Raw genomic sequence first — 22,249 nt, 5'->3', positions numbered from 1 at the left:
TAGGTTTTGCCTATGCCTTCTTTCACACTACAACTCAAAGTTGAGTAGTTGTGTATGGCCCATAAAGCCTAAAATATTTACAGAACAAGTATTCTGCACGTTGCACTCGAATGTAAGGTTGAATGCCCATTGTTTGTCGCAGCTAGTCCTTAACTCTCAGTGCCTGCTCCACAGCTAGTGTTTAATAATTATAGCTTGGACAAACCTTCCCTCTCTCTCAAGACTGCTAGTATCTAAGGGGCTAGGTTGACTTACCTCTCTTTGGCTAATTCTCTTCTCAGGGAAATTTGGAACCAAATATTATTGATTCCGGGAAAGCACCTTGAAAACAGGACTGTTATATTTTTCTGAAAATACCTAGGACAGTACCTTGCACAAGGTAAGATGCTGCTAGAAACTGGAAGAACTCTTTTAGGGTTATCCTTAAGAGGAAATTAAGTAGTGCATGCAAAGCACTTAGCACAGTGTCAGGTGTACAAAATTGTTGAATAAATGGTTTGCTTTTGTCTCAAATTTCCCTGCTATAATGGGAAATAAATGTCACCCTTTATAGCACTGTCTCACAGACTAAATAAGAATGCTGTGTGTGAAAAAGCTTTGTAAGCCGCAGACACTATCCAAATAGACTTATCCAAGTGCAATATACACGTTGACACTGAACAGCCCTGTATAGAGGGATGGGCACTGACCTGGGGGTGAGAACACTTAACATCCTAATTCTTGCCACTTATTAAGTGACCTTGGACAATCCCAACTTCTGTGGCTGTTTCTTCTCTTCACCTGTACAACCAGCCTCTAAACAGACAAAACCGCCCCTCGGGATTCAGCTCAGGCCCTCTCCGCGGTGTCTTTCCTTTTCCTCCGGGATGGAAGACCCCTCCGACTCCGAGGCGGCCCAAGGGGGCGGGACCAGTCTGGGGCGTGGCGTGGCGTGGCGTGGCGTGGCGTGGCGTGCCCGGGGCGTGGCCTCCTTCTCTCCCTAGGCCGCGCCGCCGCCGCCGCCGCAGAGCCAGGCCGCACGGGGGCGCCGCTGGGGCCGCTCTGCTCCCCGAGTTGCCGAACAGCGGAGGAGGTGCTCACTTCCGCGTCCGCCCCGCGGCGTCCGGCGGCCGCGCCGAGGGTCGGGCTGACAGCAGGTCAGTCTGGGAAGCTGCCGACCTGCCCCACCCGCTGGTGCGGAGGAACCGGGCGCGGGGTGGGCCGCGAACCTGGAAGTCGGCGGGGCATCCTGAGGAAGGGCCCTGGCCGCGCTGGTACGCGCGTGTCCGGGGCTGCAGACTCGGGCTTCGGGCCGATTTGGGGTCTCCAGGCCGCGGAAGACCCTGGCGGGGCTTTCTGGCTCCGCATCTCCTCCTCGCTCTTCCCGCTTTGGAAGAGGAGTATGAGCCCTTTGAACCCCCACCTTCTCAAAGTGGGGTTCGCGGGCAGATCCCGACCCCTCTCAGACTTTCTGAGGAACTCTGTGCTGTGGCTGGAGTGGCTTCGTTTTCCCAAGCGTCCCTGATGGTTTTGATGCAGATGCTCATAGGACTGCACTCTGGGGGACATGTCCCCGAGGGCTGGACACTTTCCACATCGCAGGGAGCCTAACTGGGTGCATTTGAGGATGGGGCCTGGGGAGTGCCCCTCTGGCGTGGCCTTGGAATGGTGATGGTTCTGTCTTTAGAAGAGACTGCCTGGGGTTGGGGTACGGGGAGTAGCTCTTAAATCCTCCGGATCAGGGTGCTGCTGTGTTCTTGTAGCCGAGTGTTGAGATGTACAGATGCTTAGTGAGTGAAAGGGCTGGATCAGGAGCTATGGGGGTGAAGCAGTGCTGCAGGAGGCAGTGTGGGGTACAGCAGGAAGAACTTGGGATCTGTTCTGCCAGTCTGGATTGGGGCTGGCTTCACAACCTACTAGCAGTCAGCCTTAGTGTGGCCCCGGTACACATCACTAATTTTTTTACCCCAGTGTCCTCATCTGTCAACAGGGACAATAATTTCCATCCAGTAGAGTTTTTGTGTGAATTAGGTAATGTGTGTCAAGTGTCCCTTACAGTGGCTGGCACATAATAAGCATTCAATAAATGGGAGTTATTAAGAGTGACATAGGCCCTGGCTTCCTTAGCCTACAAATCAAAAAGTAGGGATTAAACAAGTGATGTAAAATGTAGACAGACACACAAAGTATATTTGTAGAACTGTGCAAGGATTCTAACTTGGGGAGAGGGGCAGAAGGATACGTGGGAAGGTCATGCAAGAAATTAGGTTTGCTGAGGACCTTGAAGAATAGATAGGATTCCGGGGAGCTGGTAATGAGGCAGAGGGAACTAGGACCATCCCACGCCTCAGAGGTGGTTCTCACATATGGATCTTTGGAGTGCTGCGCCCAGAACTTCTAGGCAGTGCAAGAAGTCACATTCGTAAGTAGTTTTGGAAGGCTGGACCTTTGGTCCATAGTTGTTTCTGTTATTGACTGTGTCTTACACACATGGTCTTCCTCAGATTTTAATGGTCTCCTTCCATTTTATTGCAGACTGGCATCTACAAAATGATCTTAGTTGGTCATTGAGTAAAAGTGAAATGACATGGATGTAGTTGAGGCTTCAGGCAGCCATTTCAAACTTGCTGTGAAATGTGTGGATACTGCAGATTTTCAATATTAGGAGTACCTTTTTCATCACAGTATTGTTTTAGGTGGGGAAACACTGCAGTGTCATCTGTGGTTCTGTGATCTCCAGAATGGACTAAAAAATCCAATCCTTAAAACTTCCCGGAAGCTTCATCCGTTTCACAGTGAAGAAGCTGGGTGATTTGGAGGTGTTATTTGTAGTTCTAGACTAGTCCGGCTGCTGGTATAAATAGAATTCTGATCTCAGGCTGGGTGTGGTGGCTCATACCTGTAGTCTCAGCACTTTGGAAGGCCAAGGCAGGAGGATTGCTTGAGCCCAGGAGTTCAAGACCGGCCTGGGCAATTCAGTGAGATCCTATCTAATTTTTTAAAAATTTTAAAAAATTAAAAGAAGAATTATGATCTCAATTGATAAATTATATATTCCTTAGTTACCTAACTTAAGAATTATAGTTATCATTGTTAATAATTCCTGCTCCTTTATTTTCTTAAATTTTCAAAGTCAATATCATCAAGTTCCTCAGTAGACACCTTATGGTTAAATTTATATCATTATGCATAATATTTATAATTTATTGAATAGTTACCATGAGCCAGAGACTGTTTTAAATGCTCTTTTGCTGTTTCTTATGTTCTTTTAATTATTCCTCTGATAGTCCTTTGAGGTAGGCATCATCACTGCCTCCATTTTGTAGAAGAGGAAGATAAGTAATTTGCCCAAAATCCTCGGGCTGGTGAGGGGTAGAGCCTAGCAGCTCAATTCCGTGGTGTCCACTGATCTTTGCAGTCTGGAGGCTCCCTCAGGCATAATTACCATGGTTAAAAAGATATGTGAATACTGAAGGTCGCAAGCAGGACTCACCTTTGTTTGCTGTGTGACAGAGAGTGCATTACCATGCTCAAACAGTCATTTCAACAGCTATGACTGGGTTGTTAGTTGTTTATTATCTTTTACAAATCCTCTGAGCCAGCATTCTCCAACTTCTTAGCATATCTTGAAATTCTCTTATATTACATAAAATCCTTCAATGTTGCCAGTACTGAGGAATTTATTTTCAGTCATGTTAAAGTGTATTTATTTTGTCATCGATTTAGTGTCTTACTGGAAATAGGAGGGATGACTGTCTTTTGTTTTTCAGAGAGAGACCAAGACATCATTGTTTTGAAGTTTCTGAAAGTGTTGGGAGGCAAAAATTCAGGTGTCTGGGGGAGAAATGGAAGGCCACGAGGCAGAAGAAGAGGTGCTAGATATTCTCCGACTGAATGTGGGTGGCTGTGTTTACACAGCCCGGCGGGAGTCCTTGTGCCGCTTTAAGGACTCCATGTTGGCATCTATGTTCAGTGGTCGCTTTCCTCTAAAAACAGATGAGTCAGGTAAATGTCCAAAGTCTGGAAGCATGATCTGAATGTTTATTAACACAAGAGTCCAGTTTAAATTCCCTTTGATTTTCCTAATTTACAATGAAATGTACTAGATGAATATACTGAGATCATGAGGACTCTATGGAGATTCATTAAGTAATAGAGAAATTAAACACTATTTCTGAAAATCTGCGATACTGTTGCTAAAAGTTGACAAAGAAGTAAGAGTTCATAAAGGCTCGTCATGACCTAATTATGGGGATTAACTATATTTTGAAACTCGTTACTTTCATGCAGCCTCCAATGATGATATTGACACTGATTAAATAGATTTGCTTCTCTCTGTGTTCTTCAAGTTAGAAATGTGTTTGTCTGGAGAAAGCAGCTGCCCTTATCGCTAACAGAGCAGTCATTGTCATTGTAGACTTAGTGTTGGGCTCGCCACCTAGCCTAGCTGCATAGTCTTGCTGTGTGGCTGATGTGTGTGGCTGATATACATGGCTGAGAAAATGTCTGTGCAGTGATGCCGTCCGGTGCTAAGGGGCAGTGGACTGAAACCTGGGTTTCAGAGGAAACTGTAAATCACACAGGTAGGGTTCTGGGGCTGCTCTCTCCTTCGAGTGCTCTGGAACTCACTGAACATACTACTGGTTGTAAAGAAACTTCATCAACACGAGTGAGGTTTTTTGTACTGTGCATGAGCCCCAGACCCACTCTTGATTCTGTGTTAGAGGAGAATGATTGAGGAGTCTTAAACATGAGGGACTATTCTACTGCTAATAACCCTGGTGTTAGGATGCTTTGCTGGTTAAATGGCAGTTGAAAAAACAGGGAAATAAAATCACGAGTAGCTGGTGCCCAGGGCTTGGTGTCTACCTGGGCAGAAAGGTTTTTGGGGCGAAGATGGTAAGCAGGGATTCAGTTTTCTTCTCTGCCCCTAAATATTACCTTCTTAATCGCTTCTTTTGTGAGCTAGTCAAGGGAGAAAAGGAATTACTGACTAATCTCATGCAGAGGTTTTTATTATTATTATATATTCTGCTAAATTATCTAAGAAAAATATTTTATTATAAAGTAGTACCAGTATAGCATTTCTTCTTTTTTAAAGTTTGGAGTCTCATAGTACAAAAGGACTAACCCAATAATTCCAATCATCTAGCATGCCTATAGCTAGGAACCCCAGGTTTGTAGTGTTGCTGATACGCAAACACTGAACATGGTGATGAGCACCCACATGCTCTCTTTAGTGAGCACCTCCATATTGCCTGTTCTAGTCCAGATGAGATAAGGTTAGGGGCAAACTTCTGTTTCTGCCAGCAGTGTGAGGTGCCCTTAGCTTTTGCAGTGGCCACTACAGGAGTATAGTCATTGCATCCAGTGTTCTAAATGGATCTCGGAATAAATTTTCCCATATGGTAGGTGAGAATGCAAAGGTCCACCAGTAACTAACTCAGTTTCTTTGTGTACAAATTAGAAAAGGGTGCCCTTTTATCCTGGAAGATGCAGTTCCATGCCAGGGTGCATGGCTTGGTGAGCAGAGTGTGGATTTGGTTTTATCCCTCTTGCCCCCTTGGCCTAGCATGGTATATATAGTACACCATTACAACCAAACATGGCAACCCTGGTGATATATGTTTGCATTCAAACTTATGTGTAGTATTATAGAACTACAGGTGATTTTCCCACACAACTCATTCAGATTCAGTTTTACAATATCACCTATTTGTAAGCAGAGGGTTGCTGGTATATCATATTTGGTGTTTGAATGAACAACCAAAAGTCTAGCCTACATTGCATAAACCTATTTGAACACTAGATGTTAACTTTTATGTGAGAAAGAAACGTTTATAATTCTAGAGGTCCTCAGACCTCATTTGATTTGTTGAAATCTTATTGATCGAAATATGAATCTGTACAATCATTTTTGAACTGAATGTTTTCTAGGGGCTTGTGTTATTGACCGTGATGGACGTCTATTTAAATACCTTTTGGATTACCTTCATGGAGAAGTTCAGATTCCCACAGATGAGCAAACCCGTATTGCCCTACAGGAAGAGGCTGATTACTTTGGCATCCCTTATCCGTACAGCCTGTCTGACCACTTGGCCAATGAAATGGAGACATATTCTTTAAGGTCAAATATAGAACTTAAAAAGGTCTTGGCATTTTTTTAAGTTTTTGAAAATATATATATATGTATATATTTATGATGCAGAAAGCAATATGTACTATTTTGCCTAGCCTGTGTTTTCACATTAACCAAACAAAATAGTTTTTATACATTTTGAAGACGTGTTTCTTTACTACTACTTCTCATTTTTTAAGGCCAAAATTCTTGGAAAGTATATTTTATTGCCACTCAAAAGTTGATTGAGTTTATATTCCTCATTGAAGATTTAACAATTTTTTGATGGCTATTTTAATAGAACTCCTGAAATTATTTTTTTAATTAAGGGAAATGCTATACTATGTGAGGGCATAGTGGTATTATTTTATTTACTAAAATGATTTTTGAAAAGAGTGATCCTGATAAATAATAAAAGTATCTTACTTGATTTAGTAAGTGTAGTAGTTTGTTACTAAGTTAAAACATTACTTTGGCTAGTTCACTTTGAGATCAGTAAATCTCTTTTTAAGATGCTTCTATTTTAAATTGCATTTTAAAGATCTTTACATGATTTGAAAATCCTAATTATCTGTTTTTGTCTTATTGAAAGTATTATATGTGTCATTAATTAGCACTTTTGAGCATCTAAGAAAAATATTTTTCTTAGAAAATTGTTAATAGTGAAAACCGATCTTAACTGGTTTGAATTCTTTGATTTTTATGTCTTAGGAAGCAAGCTGATGGGTGGTTGTTTCTTAGGAGGGCAGCATGAAGAGAAAGTTGATATGGTTCCAGATCCCCTTTAGGAATTTGCATAGTTATATGGGTTCTGCTACTGAAGTTATTCCTAAACCATATTTTCAAACAATAGACTTTCAGTGCTGTTGTCACATCTGCAAAATGAGGCCTGACTAGCAGGTTGGGGAGGGTTAATGCTCATCTTCAGAAGTCCCAGCTCCATAGTCTTTTATTCCTGGTTTTTATTCAAAAAGGATACAGCATGCCCAAAGTCATGCTGTCAGCCAACACATGTTTATTTCAAGGGCCTGTGGCATTGTACAAGGGGCTGTGTGGGACACCAGTAAATACAACATGCAGTTCTTTGCCCTTGAAGTTTATAGTATAGTTGGAAATTCTTGTAGATGTATGTGTAAGTAGAATTGCAAACCAACACAGGAGTTAGATAGCAATATTAAATGAAAGTGCAAGACGTGGTAGGGCCCCATTTTCATTCACTGAGTCAGTAAATACTAGGCATCTCCTTTGTGTTAGACACTATTCCAGACACTTCGGACAAAGTACCTGTCCAGGGTACTTACAGCAGTAAAGCTATTTCTCCCAGGGAAGGCCCTGGCAGCTTCACTGGGTGAAGCCCTTCTGCTCTGTGCCCTGGAGCACCTTGTCTGGCTGATGGCATTTCTTACACAGGGTGCTGGTGGCTTATTCAGTTTCTATCTTCTGCATTAGCTATAAACTCTAGGAGGGCTGGGACCCCGTCTCACCATTGTTCATCATTATATCTTCTGGATCTTAGAGCTCAGCACAAAGTAGTAACTTAATATTCAAATGAATGAATGACTAGGTGGATACATGCCAAATGGGTTTAGGCAGCATACATTGAGTTTATGTATTCATTCTTTCAATATAAAAGAAAAATCAATCTGGTTAGTCCAGGATTGGAACTTGGAATTAAAAATAAGGACCGACCATGGGGTTAGTTAGTAGAAGGTGAATAGAAGATTGTGTCAAATAGGAAATTTGGGAGAAAATAAGGGAAAAGAAAAAGGTCTACCTGTTAGTTATTATACAAAGATTACAAAATTAAAAGTGATGTTGGCAGTAGAGGAATGATCTTACAAAGATTATAAAATTAAAAGTGATGTTGGCAGACTAAAGGTGTAAGAAATAAAATGGAATTTCCATGTAGAAAGGATTCTGTAGATGAAAAGGTATTGGGTTTTTGGGTGGTATTTTTTGTGATTGTCCTTCCCTCCTCCATTTAATTCAAAAGATGTATGTTTGTTTTTTAAAGGTGTAAAGACTAAGCTGAACTTTATAATATTTTTATTTCTATTATGACCAACTAGAATTTCAGCTTTTATGTGAAAGTAATGGAGCATATTCATTTTTATTTTACTGTAGAATTAAATTCAAATTTTATATATATTTTTTGCTTCAGGCTTTAACAGACTTCTGTGATTCATATGGCTTGGTCTGCAATAAACCAACAGTTTGGGTCCTCCACTATCTTAATACATCTGGTGCAAGCTGTGAGAGTAGAATTATTGGTGTGTATGCCACAAAAACTGATGGAACAGATGCTATTGATAAGCAGCTGGGAGGAAGAATTCACAGCAAAAGCATTTTTAAAAGGTATGTCCAAATTTAAATGTGAAAGAGAAAATAAAGTCTTGGTCTCTTCTAAGAGGTGTTTCTGAATGAAATGTTGTGCTTGACTAGGAAAGACCATTAACACCTCTCAGTAGACAGAGTGAGCCCTCATAGCTGTTGAAATAGGCCTGCTTCATGAGAAAATTATAATTAAGATCATTTCACATACAGTATGGATAAGTGCAGTCCATCTCCATGATCTAGTGCAGTGGTTCTCAGTTGGGAGTCTGCATCAGAATCCCCTCCCTTGGGAGGCTTGAAAAGAAGAGAAAGAAAAAAGCCACATGCCTGGTGTCTTCCTAGACCACAAAAGCATTGGCATAAGAAGTCAGCAGGTCTACTGAGTGACCTAGGGCCAGCCTGCCTTGGAATCTTCTGAGAAATGACAAAGCACTTCCCTGATCCCTTCCAGCTTTAGAATTCCGTGACTTGAACATGTTAAATTTTTAAGAGTTATTACTTAATATTTTTCCTGTCATCTTACTTACACTGGTTAATTCACTTAGCAATTTTTAAAAAAATTCTCTGGCAGATGGGATTGGGTCAGCTATTAGTGACTATTCCAGGATCATATCAGCTTGCCTTTTTAGATGATTAAATATGTCATCAGTTTCTGAATTCTTTACAGATAGGGATGCTTCTATGTGAGATATGTAAGTGCCTGGCATAATGCTGGTCAAAGGTGAATATTTTCTAAGTTCATTGGATTTCACTGATTTTTTTTTTTAGACTTGATATTAAAGATGTGTTGATTTGTCTGCATGGTATATATTGTGGAATTAATAAAATACAGTGGTAAAAAGAGATTGAAATGTAGGTTAATATATAATGTGTACATATATATCTATATATGTAGAGATATATATATACTTAAGGATCACAGAACAACTACTCAGTGCCTACCTATTTTTTCTCTTAATTAACAAGCTCTTATTAAATGTCTCTTAGCTGCATGTATGTATACACATCCATACCTAGGTAGTATATTTTCATTACTTTTTGCAATATTTCTAGAGAGGCGGGAAATAATGTTCAGTACATTTGGAGCTATTATTCAGTAGCAGAGTTGAAGAAAATGATGGATGCCTTTGATGCTTGGGAAGGAAAAGGTACAGTGCAATTCTTTTATTTCATGGAAGTAGGTGAACTTTTTTTTTTTTTTTAATAAGACAAAGTAAGCTCATATACTGCATTTCTGTTTTTGGAAAAATATTCTTTTGAGTGTGTGAATGTATTTGTTATCTCAGGGTAACACTGAGGCAGTTTACTTACAAATCTTTAAATCCCATGAGTTGCTAGATATTATTAATAGTTTATAATTCAGTAACTTTATGCTTCTGTTAGGATTATTTAATTTAATTAAGAGTTCATTTAGTGCCTACTATGCATTGTAAAAATATTTCAAATTAAGCATAAAATATGTAATCAAGGAAACGCAGAGAAAATAATACTGGGGAATATGTCTAAAGAGCCCTTATAAAATAATTACAATAATCTTAAATGTACACTTTGAAAACTGATCATTTTTATCAAACTACAGAGTGAGAGTTGATAATAATAATGTTGTTTGATATCCCCTGATAAGTAGTTTACACTTAGTATCTCTTAGTCCTAACAAAATCCTGTATGCTACTTACCATTCCTATGTTATTTTTTAAATTTTTTTATTTTTATTTTTGGAGATGGAGTCTTGCTCTGTCATCAGGCTGGAGTGCAGTGTCATGATCTCAGCTCACTGCAACCTCCGCCTCCCAGGTTAAAGCAATTCTCCTGCCTCAGCCTTTCAAGTAGCTGGGACCACAGGTGTGCACCATCACACCCAGCTAATTTTTGTGTTTTTAGTAGAGATGGGGTTTCACTATGTTGGCCTGGATGGTCTTGATCTCTTGACCTCATGATTCGCCTGCCTCAGCCTCTGAAAGTGCTAGAATTACAGGTGTGAGCCCCTGTGCCCGGCACCATTCCTATTTTTATAGATGAGGAACTGAGTCTCAGAAGGGCTCTGACACTTTCATAAGGATCACAGAAGGTTATGTGTTCTGTTCTATGCCTAAGCATTTTTTTAAATTAATAAGCATGTATTGAGTGTCTGTTAGGTGCAAAGTATGATAACAAGTGCTAAAATTGGATCCAAAGACATATTCCTTCCTCAAATAATCCTAAAAGCTAATAAAGACTGACTGCCAGTCACATAATGGACAAAAGAACTGGGCCTGGTGTCATGCATGTATTGTCCCAGCTACTTGGGAGGCTGAGGCAGGAGGATTGCCTGATCCCAGGAGTTTGAGGGTACAGTGAGCTATAATCACACCACCGCACTCCAGTTTGGGTGACAGAGCGAGATATAAAAGGAGAGGAAGAGGCTTTTAAAAAACTGCATCGGCTGCACATGGTAGCTTATGCCTATAATTCCAGTACTTTGGGAGGCTGAGGCAGGTACATCACCTGAGGTCAGGAGTTTGAGACCAGCATGACCAAGATGGCTAAACCCCATCTCTACTAAATACAAAAACTTAGCCAGGCATGGTGGCACATGCCTGTGATCCCAGCTACTTGAAAGGCTGAGGTGGGAGAATGGCTTGAACCTGGGAGGCGGAGGTTGCAGTAAGCTGAGATTGTGCCATGGCACTCCAGCCTGGGCAACAAGAGCGAAACTCCATCTCAAAACAGAACAAAACAAAACACGGTATCAGCTCTTCTTACTTCAGGTGTGGTGCCAGCTCAGTCCTTCTTCCTTTCCTCAACTTTGCCCCCCTCACTTTCCCTCCTTTTTCCTTTCCAGTCATACCCTCAAGCAGGCAGGATGACATCTTTAAGCTTACTACTTTATATTTAATTTACTTTGAGACACTTATACTCAAGTTGGAGAACAAACTCAATGGTGTTCTCTGTGTCTCTATGCCTCTGGAGTGGCAAGATGTCCAGGAGGCCACTGACTTAGAAAGCTGAAGTAGGGCCGGGCACGGTGGCTCACACCTGTAACTCCAGAACTTTGGGAAGCCGGAGCAGGTGGATCATGAAGTTGAGAGATTGAGACCATCCTGGCCAACATGGTGAAACCCCATCTCTACTAAAAATACAAAAATTAGCTGGGTGTGGTGGTGCGTCCCTATAGTCCCAGCCATTCAGGAGGCTGAGGCAGGAGAATTGCTTAAACCTGCAAGGTGGAGGTTGCAGTGAGCTAAGATTGCACCACTGCACTCTAGCCTGGCTACCTAGTGAGACTCTGTTCTTAAAAAAAAAAAAAAAAAAGAAGCTAATAAATAAAACTTCCTTTACTTTTTGTTTATGTTTTTAATTATTTACCATAAACTTTGTTTTATAAAAAAAAAAAAAAGAAAGAAAGCTGAAGCAGAAAACTGGGATCAATACCTTTTACAAAGTATGTGACTGATTTTAACCATTTTCAAAGCATGTAATGAGGCATCATTGTGATTTAACAAAGTTCTGGAAGGCCTGTGAAAATCCGTAAGATAAGAAGCAGAAGTAATGGAAAAAACTATTGGAAAGGAGAAGACAGAGTCATTGTTATCTATAGACAGTGTCTTTTTAGAAAACCCCAAAGAATCAATTGAGAGTATTCTAAGTGCTAAATTTAGTAGGTTAAACTAGCTGGATACAATATAGTATACAGAATCAGCAGCTTACCTATGATAAATCAATTAAAAATTATAAGGGAAAATCCCATTCACTATAGCAATAAGCAGAACATAAAATAACTAGGACTATCCTCGGGACTACCCAAGAAATACTTAGGTCTTTTCTGAAGAAAACTGCTAAAATGTATTTATCCATCCGTCCATCCATAAAAAAGAAGACATGAGGATAATGGTGAGATGTACCATGATCCTATATGGGAAATACGAATATTAGAAAGATGTCAGTTCTTCTCAGATTAAATTATAGGTCTATCAAAATAGCAATGGGACTTTTTTGGAATCTTGAGGAAATGATTCTAAAATTCCTCTGAAAGAATAAATAGGTAAAATCGCCAATAACATTTTCGGTAGTAGAAGTAATTAGGGGGATGAGCCTAACCCTATTTGATAGTAAAACATGCTATAGACCTATAGTATTAAAAAGCATATGCTTCCGGTATAAGAACAGAGCAGAGATGAAGGGTAAACACCAGTAAAATTAGTAAAAATACTGTGCAAAACCTGGAAATCATCATTCTCAGCAACGTAACATAAGAACAAAAACCAAACACTGCGTGTTCTCACTCATAAGTGGGTGTTGAACAATCAAAACACATGGCCATAGGGAGGGGAACATCATACACCAGGGCCTGTTCGGGGGGTGGGGGGCTAGGGGAAGGATAGCAGGGGTTGGGGTTAGGGGAGAGATAGCATTAGGAGAAATACCTAATGTAGTTGATGGAGTGATGGATGCAGTAAACCACCACGGCACGTTCTGCACTTTTACAAACCTGCACATACTGCACATGTATCACAGGACTTAAAGTATATATTAAAAAATATTAAATGTCAGTATTTTAATAAGTAATTTAGAAATATGCTTGGGAGGAAAACCAAAACTTTAACCTCATATAATTTATCAAAATAGTTTCAGATGGATTTATGAAAGAAAAAAGAAACTAGTAAACGAAGAGAAAATGTCAGAAAATAATTTATGTTCTAATAGGGAAAGACATTAAAAGCTTAAAAATCATAAGGACAAAGATTAATAAAGTTGGTTACATAACATCTAAAGTATTAGGAGCTTTAAAACAAAAAATTGCTGGGCATGTTGGCTCACATTTAAAGTATTAGCACATTGGGAGGTTGAGGCAGGAGGGTCACTTGTGGCCAGGAGTTTGAGGCTATACTGAGCTATGGTAGCGCTCTGTACTCTACCTGGCGTGACATAGCAAGACCCTGTCTCTTAATCCATTTATGCCTGAGGTTGCAATTTTTGAATTTTTGCAATCAGACCTTGGCAATGACCTTGAGCAGTAGGATGTAAATAACTCCCACATGCTTAGTGTTCCAATAATAGACTGCTAGACATAAATATTAAAACAAAAAACATTAAAAATTATAAATATAATTTAAAGACTAATGAAAAACTAGGATAAATAATGTTGCATTGACTGGACAAAGTATATCCTTAATAGAGAGAAGGTTTATTAAAATTATTTAGAAAGTCAACCACTACTATAAAAAAAATTACAAGGTTCATGACCAGAAAAGGAAATAAACATGTGACAGGAGGCTCAACTTCATTTCTTACCGATGAAATATATATTTAATAAAAATAATTTTTTATATACCAGATGAGTAAAGATCTCTCATTCATTTCTGGTGGGAGTGAAAATTGATGTAACTTTTAGAAAATAACTTGTTAGGTCACATCAGTAGCATCAAAATTCTTCGCATTCTCTGACCCAGTAATTCTGCTTTTTGAAATCTATCTTAAGGACATAAACACAGACTGACTTAGGAACAGAAATGTTCTCTAGCATTATTCATAATAGGGACAAAATAAAAACACTTTAAATGTCTAATGATTGAGGGTTAACTATATTTTGGCATATCCTCAGGATGGAATATAATAAAGCTATTAAAGTTATTTTAAATAACTTTTTGCATAGATGAATGCCCGTGATAAAATAAGAAATGATAAAAAGCAGGAAATAAATGTAAAGTGTATCATATGACTAGAAAAAAGACTGGAATGAAATATATTAGTCTGTCCTGAGCCAGTGATTCCTGGTCTTCTGATTAGGAGTGACTTTGATTCCCTCATATATTACTTTTCTATATTTTCCAGGTTTTGTACAAGGGATGTGAATTACTTTATAGGCAGGAAAAAAAGAAAGTTTTTAAACAAATTGTGGTGTATCCATATAGTGGAATACTACTCACCAATAAAAGAAATGATCATTGCTATGTACAGCAACATGGATGAATCTTAAAGCATCATGCTAAAGAAGCCAGACACAAAAGGTTGCATTTTGTATGATCCCATTTATATGACATTTCAGAAAAAGCAAAACTAAGGATGGCAGGGACATTGATTGCAAAGGGGTATGCCCTTTTGGGGTGATAGAAGGTGTTCTACATCTTGATTATGACTGTGTGTACATAACTATATCCATTTGTCAAAACTCATTGAACTGTGTACCTGAAAAGGGTGAATTTTATTTTATGTAAATTATATCTTAATACATTTGACTTTTAAAAAAGGCAAACTTAATGGACCAGATTTGGTAATGTTTTTATAGTATATATAGGTTCTGGAGTGTAATCAAGCAGTTCCAGAAAGTTAATTGTTTTAAAATGAGGATCACAGAGTTATTTGAGTATCTATTATTATAATGATTTATATGCCCAGCTTGCTAAATTGGTTATTATTACCAGAACTTTAATAAGAAGATAACACCATTATTGGAACTTATAAGATTACTCTAAACAATTTTTATTCAACATGATTCTTTGAGCTTTTTTCATATGTATATATGCTTCTTTTTTTAAAAAAAATTAAGATGAAATTCACATAACAGTAACTAACACATACATTTCAGTGTTATTTACTACATTCACAATGTTGTGCAATCATTACCTCTATCCAGTTCTAAACATTTTATCACCCCAAAAGGAACCCCCATCCCCATTAAGGAGTCACTCCCCATTCCACTGTCTCCCACAGCCTCTGGCAACCAGCGGTCTACTTTCTGTCTTAATGGATTTACCTACTCTTGATATCTCTACAAATGGAATGATACAATATATGACCTATTGTGTTTGGTGTTTGCCACTTAGCATAATGTTTTTGAGGCTTCAAGAATACATTTTTCAGCTTTTAATCAAAAACAGATTTAAAAATTAAAATGCATTTGAATGGCATTTTTGCCTAATTCACTAGCCCAGAATCTTGTTGGACAAGGTGCTTATAGGGTGGTGATACCTCATATTTGTACAGTAGTTTCCATTTTCAGAGTGGTTCACAGAGTTCCCCTGATTTGATGTCACAGCAACCCAGTGAAGTAGACAGGGCAAGTGTTACGACCCACCCCCTGTACAATACTTATACTACTCCTTATCACTACGAGTGGGAATAAAGGTACTTGACATTTTTTGAGTGCTTACTCCATGCTAGACCCTATTCTAAGCACTTTGCATTTATTAACTCATTTAAATCATCACAATGGTTCTTCAAGGTACATACTATTATTGTCATCATTTTACAGCTGAGAAAATTCAGGCCAAGAAAAGTAACTTTCCCAAGGTGACATGATTGATGAGTGAGAGATGTAGATTCAGACCCAGACAGGCTTGGCTGGAGGCTGAGCCCTCACTCTCAGCTGCCCTGAGTGTGCATAATAATGTGCTGAATCTTGTCAGCTAATCAGCGGCAAAGCTGGTGGCCAGCTCTTCCTGACCCAGGTTGTGAGCTGTGTTGCTCCCTGGCCCTAGCTTCTCATGTGAGTGCTTCCTGTCATGTTGTGCACACCTCCCTTTGCCAAGCGGGAGGCATGAACCTCAGACTCTGGCAGGTCTTAAGTGAAAGTGTTGCTCAGCATTTTGCAGTGGATGGTGGCTGTCTTAATTATGCCTTTCTACCTTCCAGGTGTTAGCTACTGGCGGGTGCCTCATGAGCTGATAGAATGTTGGACTTTAGAAGAACGGCCTTTACTTGGAAGCCTGCGTCACATGGCTCCAATTCGAAAGAGGTTATCTATGCTGTGTTGATTATTTGTTTTGTTTTTTTAATCACTGATATTTTTACTGCCATTGTGAAGAGGAAATTAATAATAATTCTTGACCTTACTACGTTTATTAATCACCTATATGAATATTCTGTCTTACCGTCAAAATATACATCTTGAGAAATATGAAGTTATCAAAACTTTATAAAAAGTGGGAATAATTCTTTGTAATGGCATATATAACATGTTCTTATTGAGAGAGTGTGATTCTAAAAATATTAGTGGACACAGTGGGAATGCTGTGGTAAGTATGTTTGCCCCACAGAAGTGAAATCCCAGGCTTTATTGGCAATAGTAAAAAAAAAAGAAAATCTGTTTAGACTTAATACTTAAAATTTCTACTGGCTTATTCTGAGTTCCTTTTTCCTATTGCCACAAATAGCACTTTTATTTAATGGTATTTTCCTATGTTCCATGAAATGATTAGCATTAAATTCACTCCACAGCTGTTTCTTTCACTGTGTTTTTAAATACATTTAAAATCACATTTTTTTTTTAGTGTCTGGGTTTTATTCATGACCTTCAGATCTTCTGATTTCTTGATCACATGTTCTACAATTTAATCGAATACCCTATGGAATTTCAGACTACTTTCTTACATTTGCCCTCTGGATCTTTCACTGTAATGCAGAGATGCTTATTCAGTTTTTTGTAGTTAACCGTCACTTGTCAAAACAGATCTTATTTCTTAAAAGCCATAATTTTATTATCATTATTTATTTTGCTTTTTTTTTTTTTTTTTTGAGATGGAGTCTTGCTCTGTAGCCCAGGCTGGAGTGCAGTGGCATGACCTTGGCTCACTGCAACCTCCGCCTTCCGGGTCGTGGTTCAAGCAATTCTCCTACCTCAGCTTCCCAAGTGTGGGGATTACAGGCATGAGCCACCATGCCCAGCTAGTTTTTGTGTTTTTTAGTAGAGATGGGGTTTCACCATGTTGGCCATTCTGGTCTTAGAACTCCTGACCTCGTGATCTGCCCACCTCGGCCTCCCAAAGTGCTGGGATTACAGGCGTGAGCCACCATGCCCAGCCTTATTTTGCCTTTTGAGCCTACAGTTAGCAAATATGTTTTGAGTCAAGAGCAGTGGTTCTCAATGAGGGGTGACTTTGCCTCCTGGGGGATATTTGACACTGTTTGGCAACATTTTTAGTTGACACACTGTGGGGTGGGAGTTGCTGCTGGCATTTAGAGGGTAGAGGGCAAGGATGCTACTAAACATCCTACAGTGCACAGGGCAGCCCCAAGAACGAAGAATTATGTGACCAAAATGGTAATAGTGCCGAGGTTGAGAAACCCCAGCGTGGAGTCTGGTGGAAGATGTGAAAAACAAAGCAGGCAGGAGTGGTTTATGGAGGCACTCCTCTGTGTTAGTTATCTTAACATACAACTTTACAAAGCATCATTTTTGATGCATCAACAGGATAAAGAAGATGATGACTGAGAAGCACTTGTAAGGTCCCATGGAGCTATCTGGTCACCAGAGAAAATGTTCAGTAGGGTTTTAGGGTTGAATATATTATATTTGCATTCTTTGCTACAGATGGCAATTTTCAAATAACCATGTTATTATTATCCCATTTCCAAGAATGGGAGTTCACTAACTGATGCTATGCGGACTTGCATATCCAAGAGAGGATTGCAGTCACCCTTAATGCTGGGGGTGCTCCTCATGAAGTGAAGCTGAAGGAGCAGGCAAGGTTTTGACAATGATTGTTTGACAGTTTTAAGGTCATTTAAAAAATGTTCCACCGTAAGCTTTTTATAATGAATGGTAAACTCAGTTCTGGAGTCTTTGAAGGTTTGTCCATGACTATTCTAGCAGTCCTCAAAATGAGTTCCAAAGAATGCAGATTTTACTGGCCATCAAAGGTTTCATTATGGAATTATTGGGAAATACAGATATCTTTAGTATAGGCCTTTTATAATCTTTAATATGTTAACATGGATTTTAAAGCTTCAAGAGGAGGAAAAAATATGCAGCAGTGTATTAGTCAGTTTTGCATGGTTATACAGGAATATCAGTCTGGGTAATTTATAAAGAAAAGAGGTTTATTTTGACTCATGGTTCTGCAGTCTGTACAAGAAGCTTGGAGCCAGCATATGCTTCCAGTGAGGACTTAGGAAGCTTACACTCATGGCAGAAGGTGAAGGGAAGCAGGTGTGTCACATGGCGAGAGAGAGCAAGAGGTGCCAGGCTTTTAAACAGCCAGCTCCCATGTGAACAAATAGAGTGAGAACTCACTCATTAACATGGAGAGGGCCCTAAGCCATTCATGAGGGATCCTCCTCCATGGCCTAAACACCTCTGCCAGGTGCCACCTCCAACATTGGGGATCACATTTCATTTGGAGGGGACACGCATCCAAACTATGTCAAGCATAGTTCTCATATTTATTTGATTGTGAAATCTTTTTTTCTTCACTAAATCTCTTTAAACTGCAGTTCTGGGAAAAACAATTTGTGATATTTCTGGTTATCCTCTAGGTCGTGTCATGATACTTGGGAACAGGGTGATATATTGTATAATTCTCATATAACATGCCAAATTTTAATTTGCTGGTATTAAGATTATATGTGATTTTACATAAGTTGTATCTAAATTGAGACCAATCTTTTGTAAACTTGCTTATTCACATATTGACCTTGGTGGGAGATGAGAGATGAGGTAGGTGCCCATAAACCTCTTGACTCTTTAATTCTTGACCAAAACCTTTTTGTTAATGCTGAAGGCAAACTTTGGAGGTGCTTTTATGAATTACTAAAACTGTACCTGCAGAAAATGACACGCTTCTGTATTTCTAGGCGACTGACAACGTTCAACGAAGAGGAAGAAGGTGTGAACTATAAGACTGGTCCTAAGCCAGTTAGATTTTTGGGCCCTTCCACAAGTACCCAAATTAAAGTCAAGAACTCGGCCTCAATCACGGTGTCTCCAGCCAGTGCCGTCCAGACGTCAGCGGGGGCGATAGCAAACCGGTTTCAAAGTGGTAGCCGTGGAAAGGCAGCTCAGCGCTCTGCGCCTTCCAGAGCTACGGCCCTGGCAGGTACAGGGGCCCCTGGGCATCCTCAGGCTTCCCTTGGGGCTATGAGCACCGAAAATGGAGGCATATACTTGCCTCCAGCTAAGGTGCTACTCTCCGACAAGAAGCCTACACCCCAGCGGGTGATAAAGCTAAAGAGGACTCCGCTCTGTGCCACTGCCCTTTCCCTGCCCACCCCCACGGTGGCTATGAGGCAGGCCAACTCTCCTGAACCGCTTCCCAGCGAAGCTGCCCGCGCTTTGGGAGTGCAGACTGAGAACAGGAAGGACAAGACAAATTGATAGAAGTGGTGGACTTGAAATTTCCCGTTCATCTCCCAAAGCTTTCAACCCATCTGATGCAAAGAAGTGACACTTTCTTAATGCAGTAGAGGGGAAACTTAGGTTTATTATTTAGGATTCTAGTCCTGGAATTGTGTGAACTAAGAATGGAGGATGGGAGACTTTCATTGGTTAAGTCTCCATTTCTCATTTTCCCAACTTTTAAATGATTATTTGTCTAAGGACAGTTTGAATTTCAGGTTTTTAATTTATATTTTAATGACTAATTCATATTAAGGCAACAAGACACTACAACAAAATAATCTCTAGAGAGGTCTACTTTGTTGCTGAAATAAACGTTACTTGTTGGTACCTGAGGGTGGGCATGAGGTTTGATCTTAGGTATTCCTGTACCACAAAATGGAGAGGGTGATATTAGTGCGTCCCTGTACTAGATCACAGAAGAGAGAGATTAAGAGAGAGAAAATGTAGATCAAGGTGAGCTGCCTACAAATTACTCTGTCTCCAAAGACAACATGAAAAGAAATGATGGGGAGGAAAAAAACCCATGCATTGAATTCGCACTTTGACTCTCATGTAATGGAACTATTTTCTTTCCTAGATTGGCTTTTCTTACTCTTTTCTGTTAGTAGATTTATTTATAAACACCACAAGATCTCTTTGGATAAGAATTATATAGTATGTCTTTGAAGTAAATTATTAAAATACCCCATTTTAATTTGAATAGTGAAGTTTTGAAAGTACTTTCAAAAAGAGAAGTTAAAAGTTTAACTTTTTAACTAAAGTTAGTATTTGTTTTTCTGAAATGACCACTGAAGATTCATTCTGATTATACAATATAATTTTTAGGCATAAAATTTCCATATAACTTGAATTTAATATTTTTTAACAGAATATTTTGATTAAGCCTCTATTTTTTCATGACTATTCAGTTGTGTGTGTTTATTAAATGTTATGTTTTGTAATTGGATCACATTTTTCTACTTTCAGTGAGAGTATGTATGCCTTCACTGTGTTAAAAAAAAAAGCTCATAAAGCAGGGTATTTTTTACTCAAATGCTTATCATTGTACTTGCACTGCTTTGAAAGAGTAAAGTAAGTATACGCAAACATTACTTTTTACAAAAATAAAACTTTTCCATAAAAAGTGGCATTTTCTGTGTCTGTACTTTTTAAAGCCGTGGAACCCTTTAGTAGTTTGAAAACTTATTAGTTTATTTAGGTTGTCCATTTTCACTAACAAAATTGCTTTCTTGTCCAGATAAAGTATGAAATAAATAATTTTGGATAACTTTCCATCTACTAGCAACTTTTTAGATAGGTTGCTTACTTCACTAGAAAAAGTGATTATTTAACTGAAGATCCCTAATGGCATTGTCCTGTGGAATGTATAAAATATTCAGTCACTTTTGAAAACGCTATTATAGAGAATCCAGGCATTCTGGAAATCAAAGACCATAGTGAATTTTCAGAACCAATCTGGACATTATTAGTATTGCTTGATTTAGGACATTTTGAGTTGCTAGACAGGAAACATGTTGACGATTAATCATGGGTGATTCTGTTGATATCCTCCTTGCATCAAGTAGTTTAAGGGAAATCCATTCAGCACACTTAGTCTTTGAAAGAGGAGTGACTTTGGATGACTACTGAAGGCTGGGGCAGCTGGTAGGAAAGGGGCAGATGGCCCCTCATGGGTATCAGGAGTCAAATTCAGCATGCTTGAGTAACAAACATTATTTGGGCGTGGTTCCCTGGGGGCTAGCCTCACTTTGCATGGAAAAATATTTTTCTTAATACCAGACTCTGCAAACCCTGAAAGAGCTGGTAATTCATCATAACCCATTGCTTTTCCTGGGGGGGAAAAAAAAGCTTTATAGTGATTTGAGAAGTAGGTTTATACAGTTGGATCAAGAGACACATAGAAATACTTAATGATGGGTCGGGTGCAAGTGGCTTACGCCTGTAATCCCAACACGTTGGGAGGCCAAGGCTGGTGGATCACAAGGTCAAGAGATCGAGACCATCCTGGCCAACATGGTGAAACCCCATCTTTACTAAAAACACAAAAATTAGCTGGCTGTGGTGGTGTACATCCATGGTCGAGCTACTCGGGAGGCTGAGGCAGGAGAATCACTTGAACCCGGAAGGCGGAGGTTGCAGTTAGCTGAGATTGTACCACTGCATCCAGCCTGGCAGCCAGGTGACAGAGTGAAACTCTGTCAAAAAAAAAAAAAAAAAGAAAAGACTTAATGACAAGTAGAATAAGCATTGTTCATACATTTAAAAAAGGTAAGTGACTATACTCTTTCACATAATCCGTGCTGAAAACAGGTTTGCCCCAATTAAAACTGGTTAGTTGTATCACGGACAGCCTAAGGCTGACAGTGGGGACCTAAAGAAGGATTTGTTTTGTTAATAATGCCTTACATTAGAATTTAGAAAGTATTTTCATATATGTGATTTCATTGCTTTTTACAATGTTTTCAAATTTTTAATTTTTATAGTGACAGGGTCTTTCTCTGTTGCCCAGGCTAGAATGCAGTGGTATGATCTTGGATCACTGCAGCCTCCAACTCAAGCAATCCTCCTGCCTCAGCCTCCCAAGTAGCTGGGACTATAGGCACGCACCCCACACCCAGCTATGTTGCCCAGGGTGGTCTCAAACTCTTGGGACTCAAGCCATACTCCCACCTTGGTCTCCCAAAGTATTGAGATTAAAGACCGAGAAAACGAGTTTCAGAAAA

General features: G+C 39.4%; 1 protein-coding gene across 3 annotated transcripts; it reads left to right on the top strand.

The window, feature by feature from the left end:
* The first annotated feature begins 1,001 nt into the window (after positions 1–1,001).
* KCTD18 (potassium channel tetramerization domain containing 18) lies at positions 1,002–20,655 on the top strand. Of its 3 annotated transcripts, XM_017545202.2 has the most exons (7): positions 1,002–1,136; positions 3,750–3,984; positions 5,917–6,128; positions 8,259–8,452; positions 9,485–9,579; positions 16,043–16,145; positions 18,983–20,652. In XM_017545202.2, exons 2-7 carry the CDS (start codon positions 3,825–3,827, stop codon positions 19,500–19,502), a joined length of 1,284 nt encoding a protein of 427 aa, XP_017400691.1. In that variant the 5' UTR covers positions 1,002–1,136; positions 3,750–3,824; the 3' UTR covers positions 19,503–20,652. The 3 variants fall into 3 exon arrangements, with proteins under 3 accessions (XP_017400691.1, XP_037600458.1, XP_017400693.1); XM_037744530.1 differs by lacking the exons at positions 3,750–3,984; positions 5,917–6,128 and having other exon boundaries at positions 1,004–1,136; positions 18,983–20,655; XM_017545204.2 differs by lacking the exons at positions 1,002–1,136; positions 5,917–6,128 and having other exon boundaries at positions 3,851–3,984; positions 18,983–20,655.
* Positions 20,656–22,249: the final 1,594 nt, after the last annotated feature.

Source organism: Cebus imitator, unplaced genomic scaffold (genome assembly GCF_001604975.1).
Source record: "Cebus imitator isolate Cc_AM_T3 unplaced genomic scaffold, Cebus_imitator-1.0 Scaffold178, whole genome shotgun sequence".
NCBI lineage: Eukaryota > Metazoa > Chordata > Mammalia > Primates > Cebidae > Cebus > Cebus imitator.
This window is presented reverse-complemented; position numbering and strand designations above follow the sequence as displayed.

Excerpts from the sequence above, each read along its gene's own strand:
- KCTD18 (XM_017545202.2), top strand. The coding sequence starts at position 3,825 with ATGGAAGGCCACGAGGCAGAAGAAGAGGTGCTAGATATTCTCCGACTG. Across the intron at positions 3,985-5,916 it reads TCTAAAAACAGATGAGTCAG|GGGCTTGTGTTATTGACCGT; the intron begins GTAAATGTCCAA and ends AATGTTTTCTAG. Across the intron at positions 16,146-18,982 it reads ATGGCTCCAATTCGAAAGAG|GCGACTGACAACGTTCAACG; the intron begins GTTATCTATGCT and ends CTGTATTTCTAG.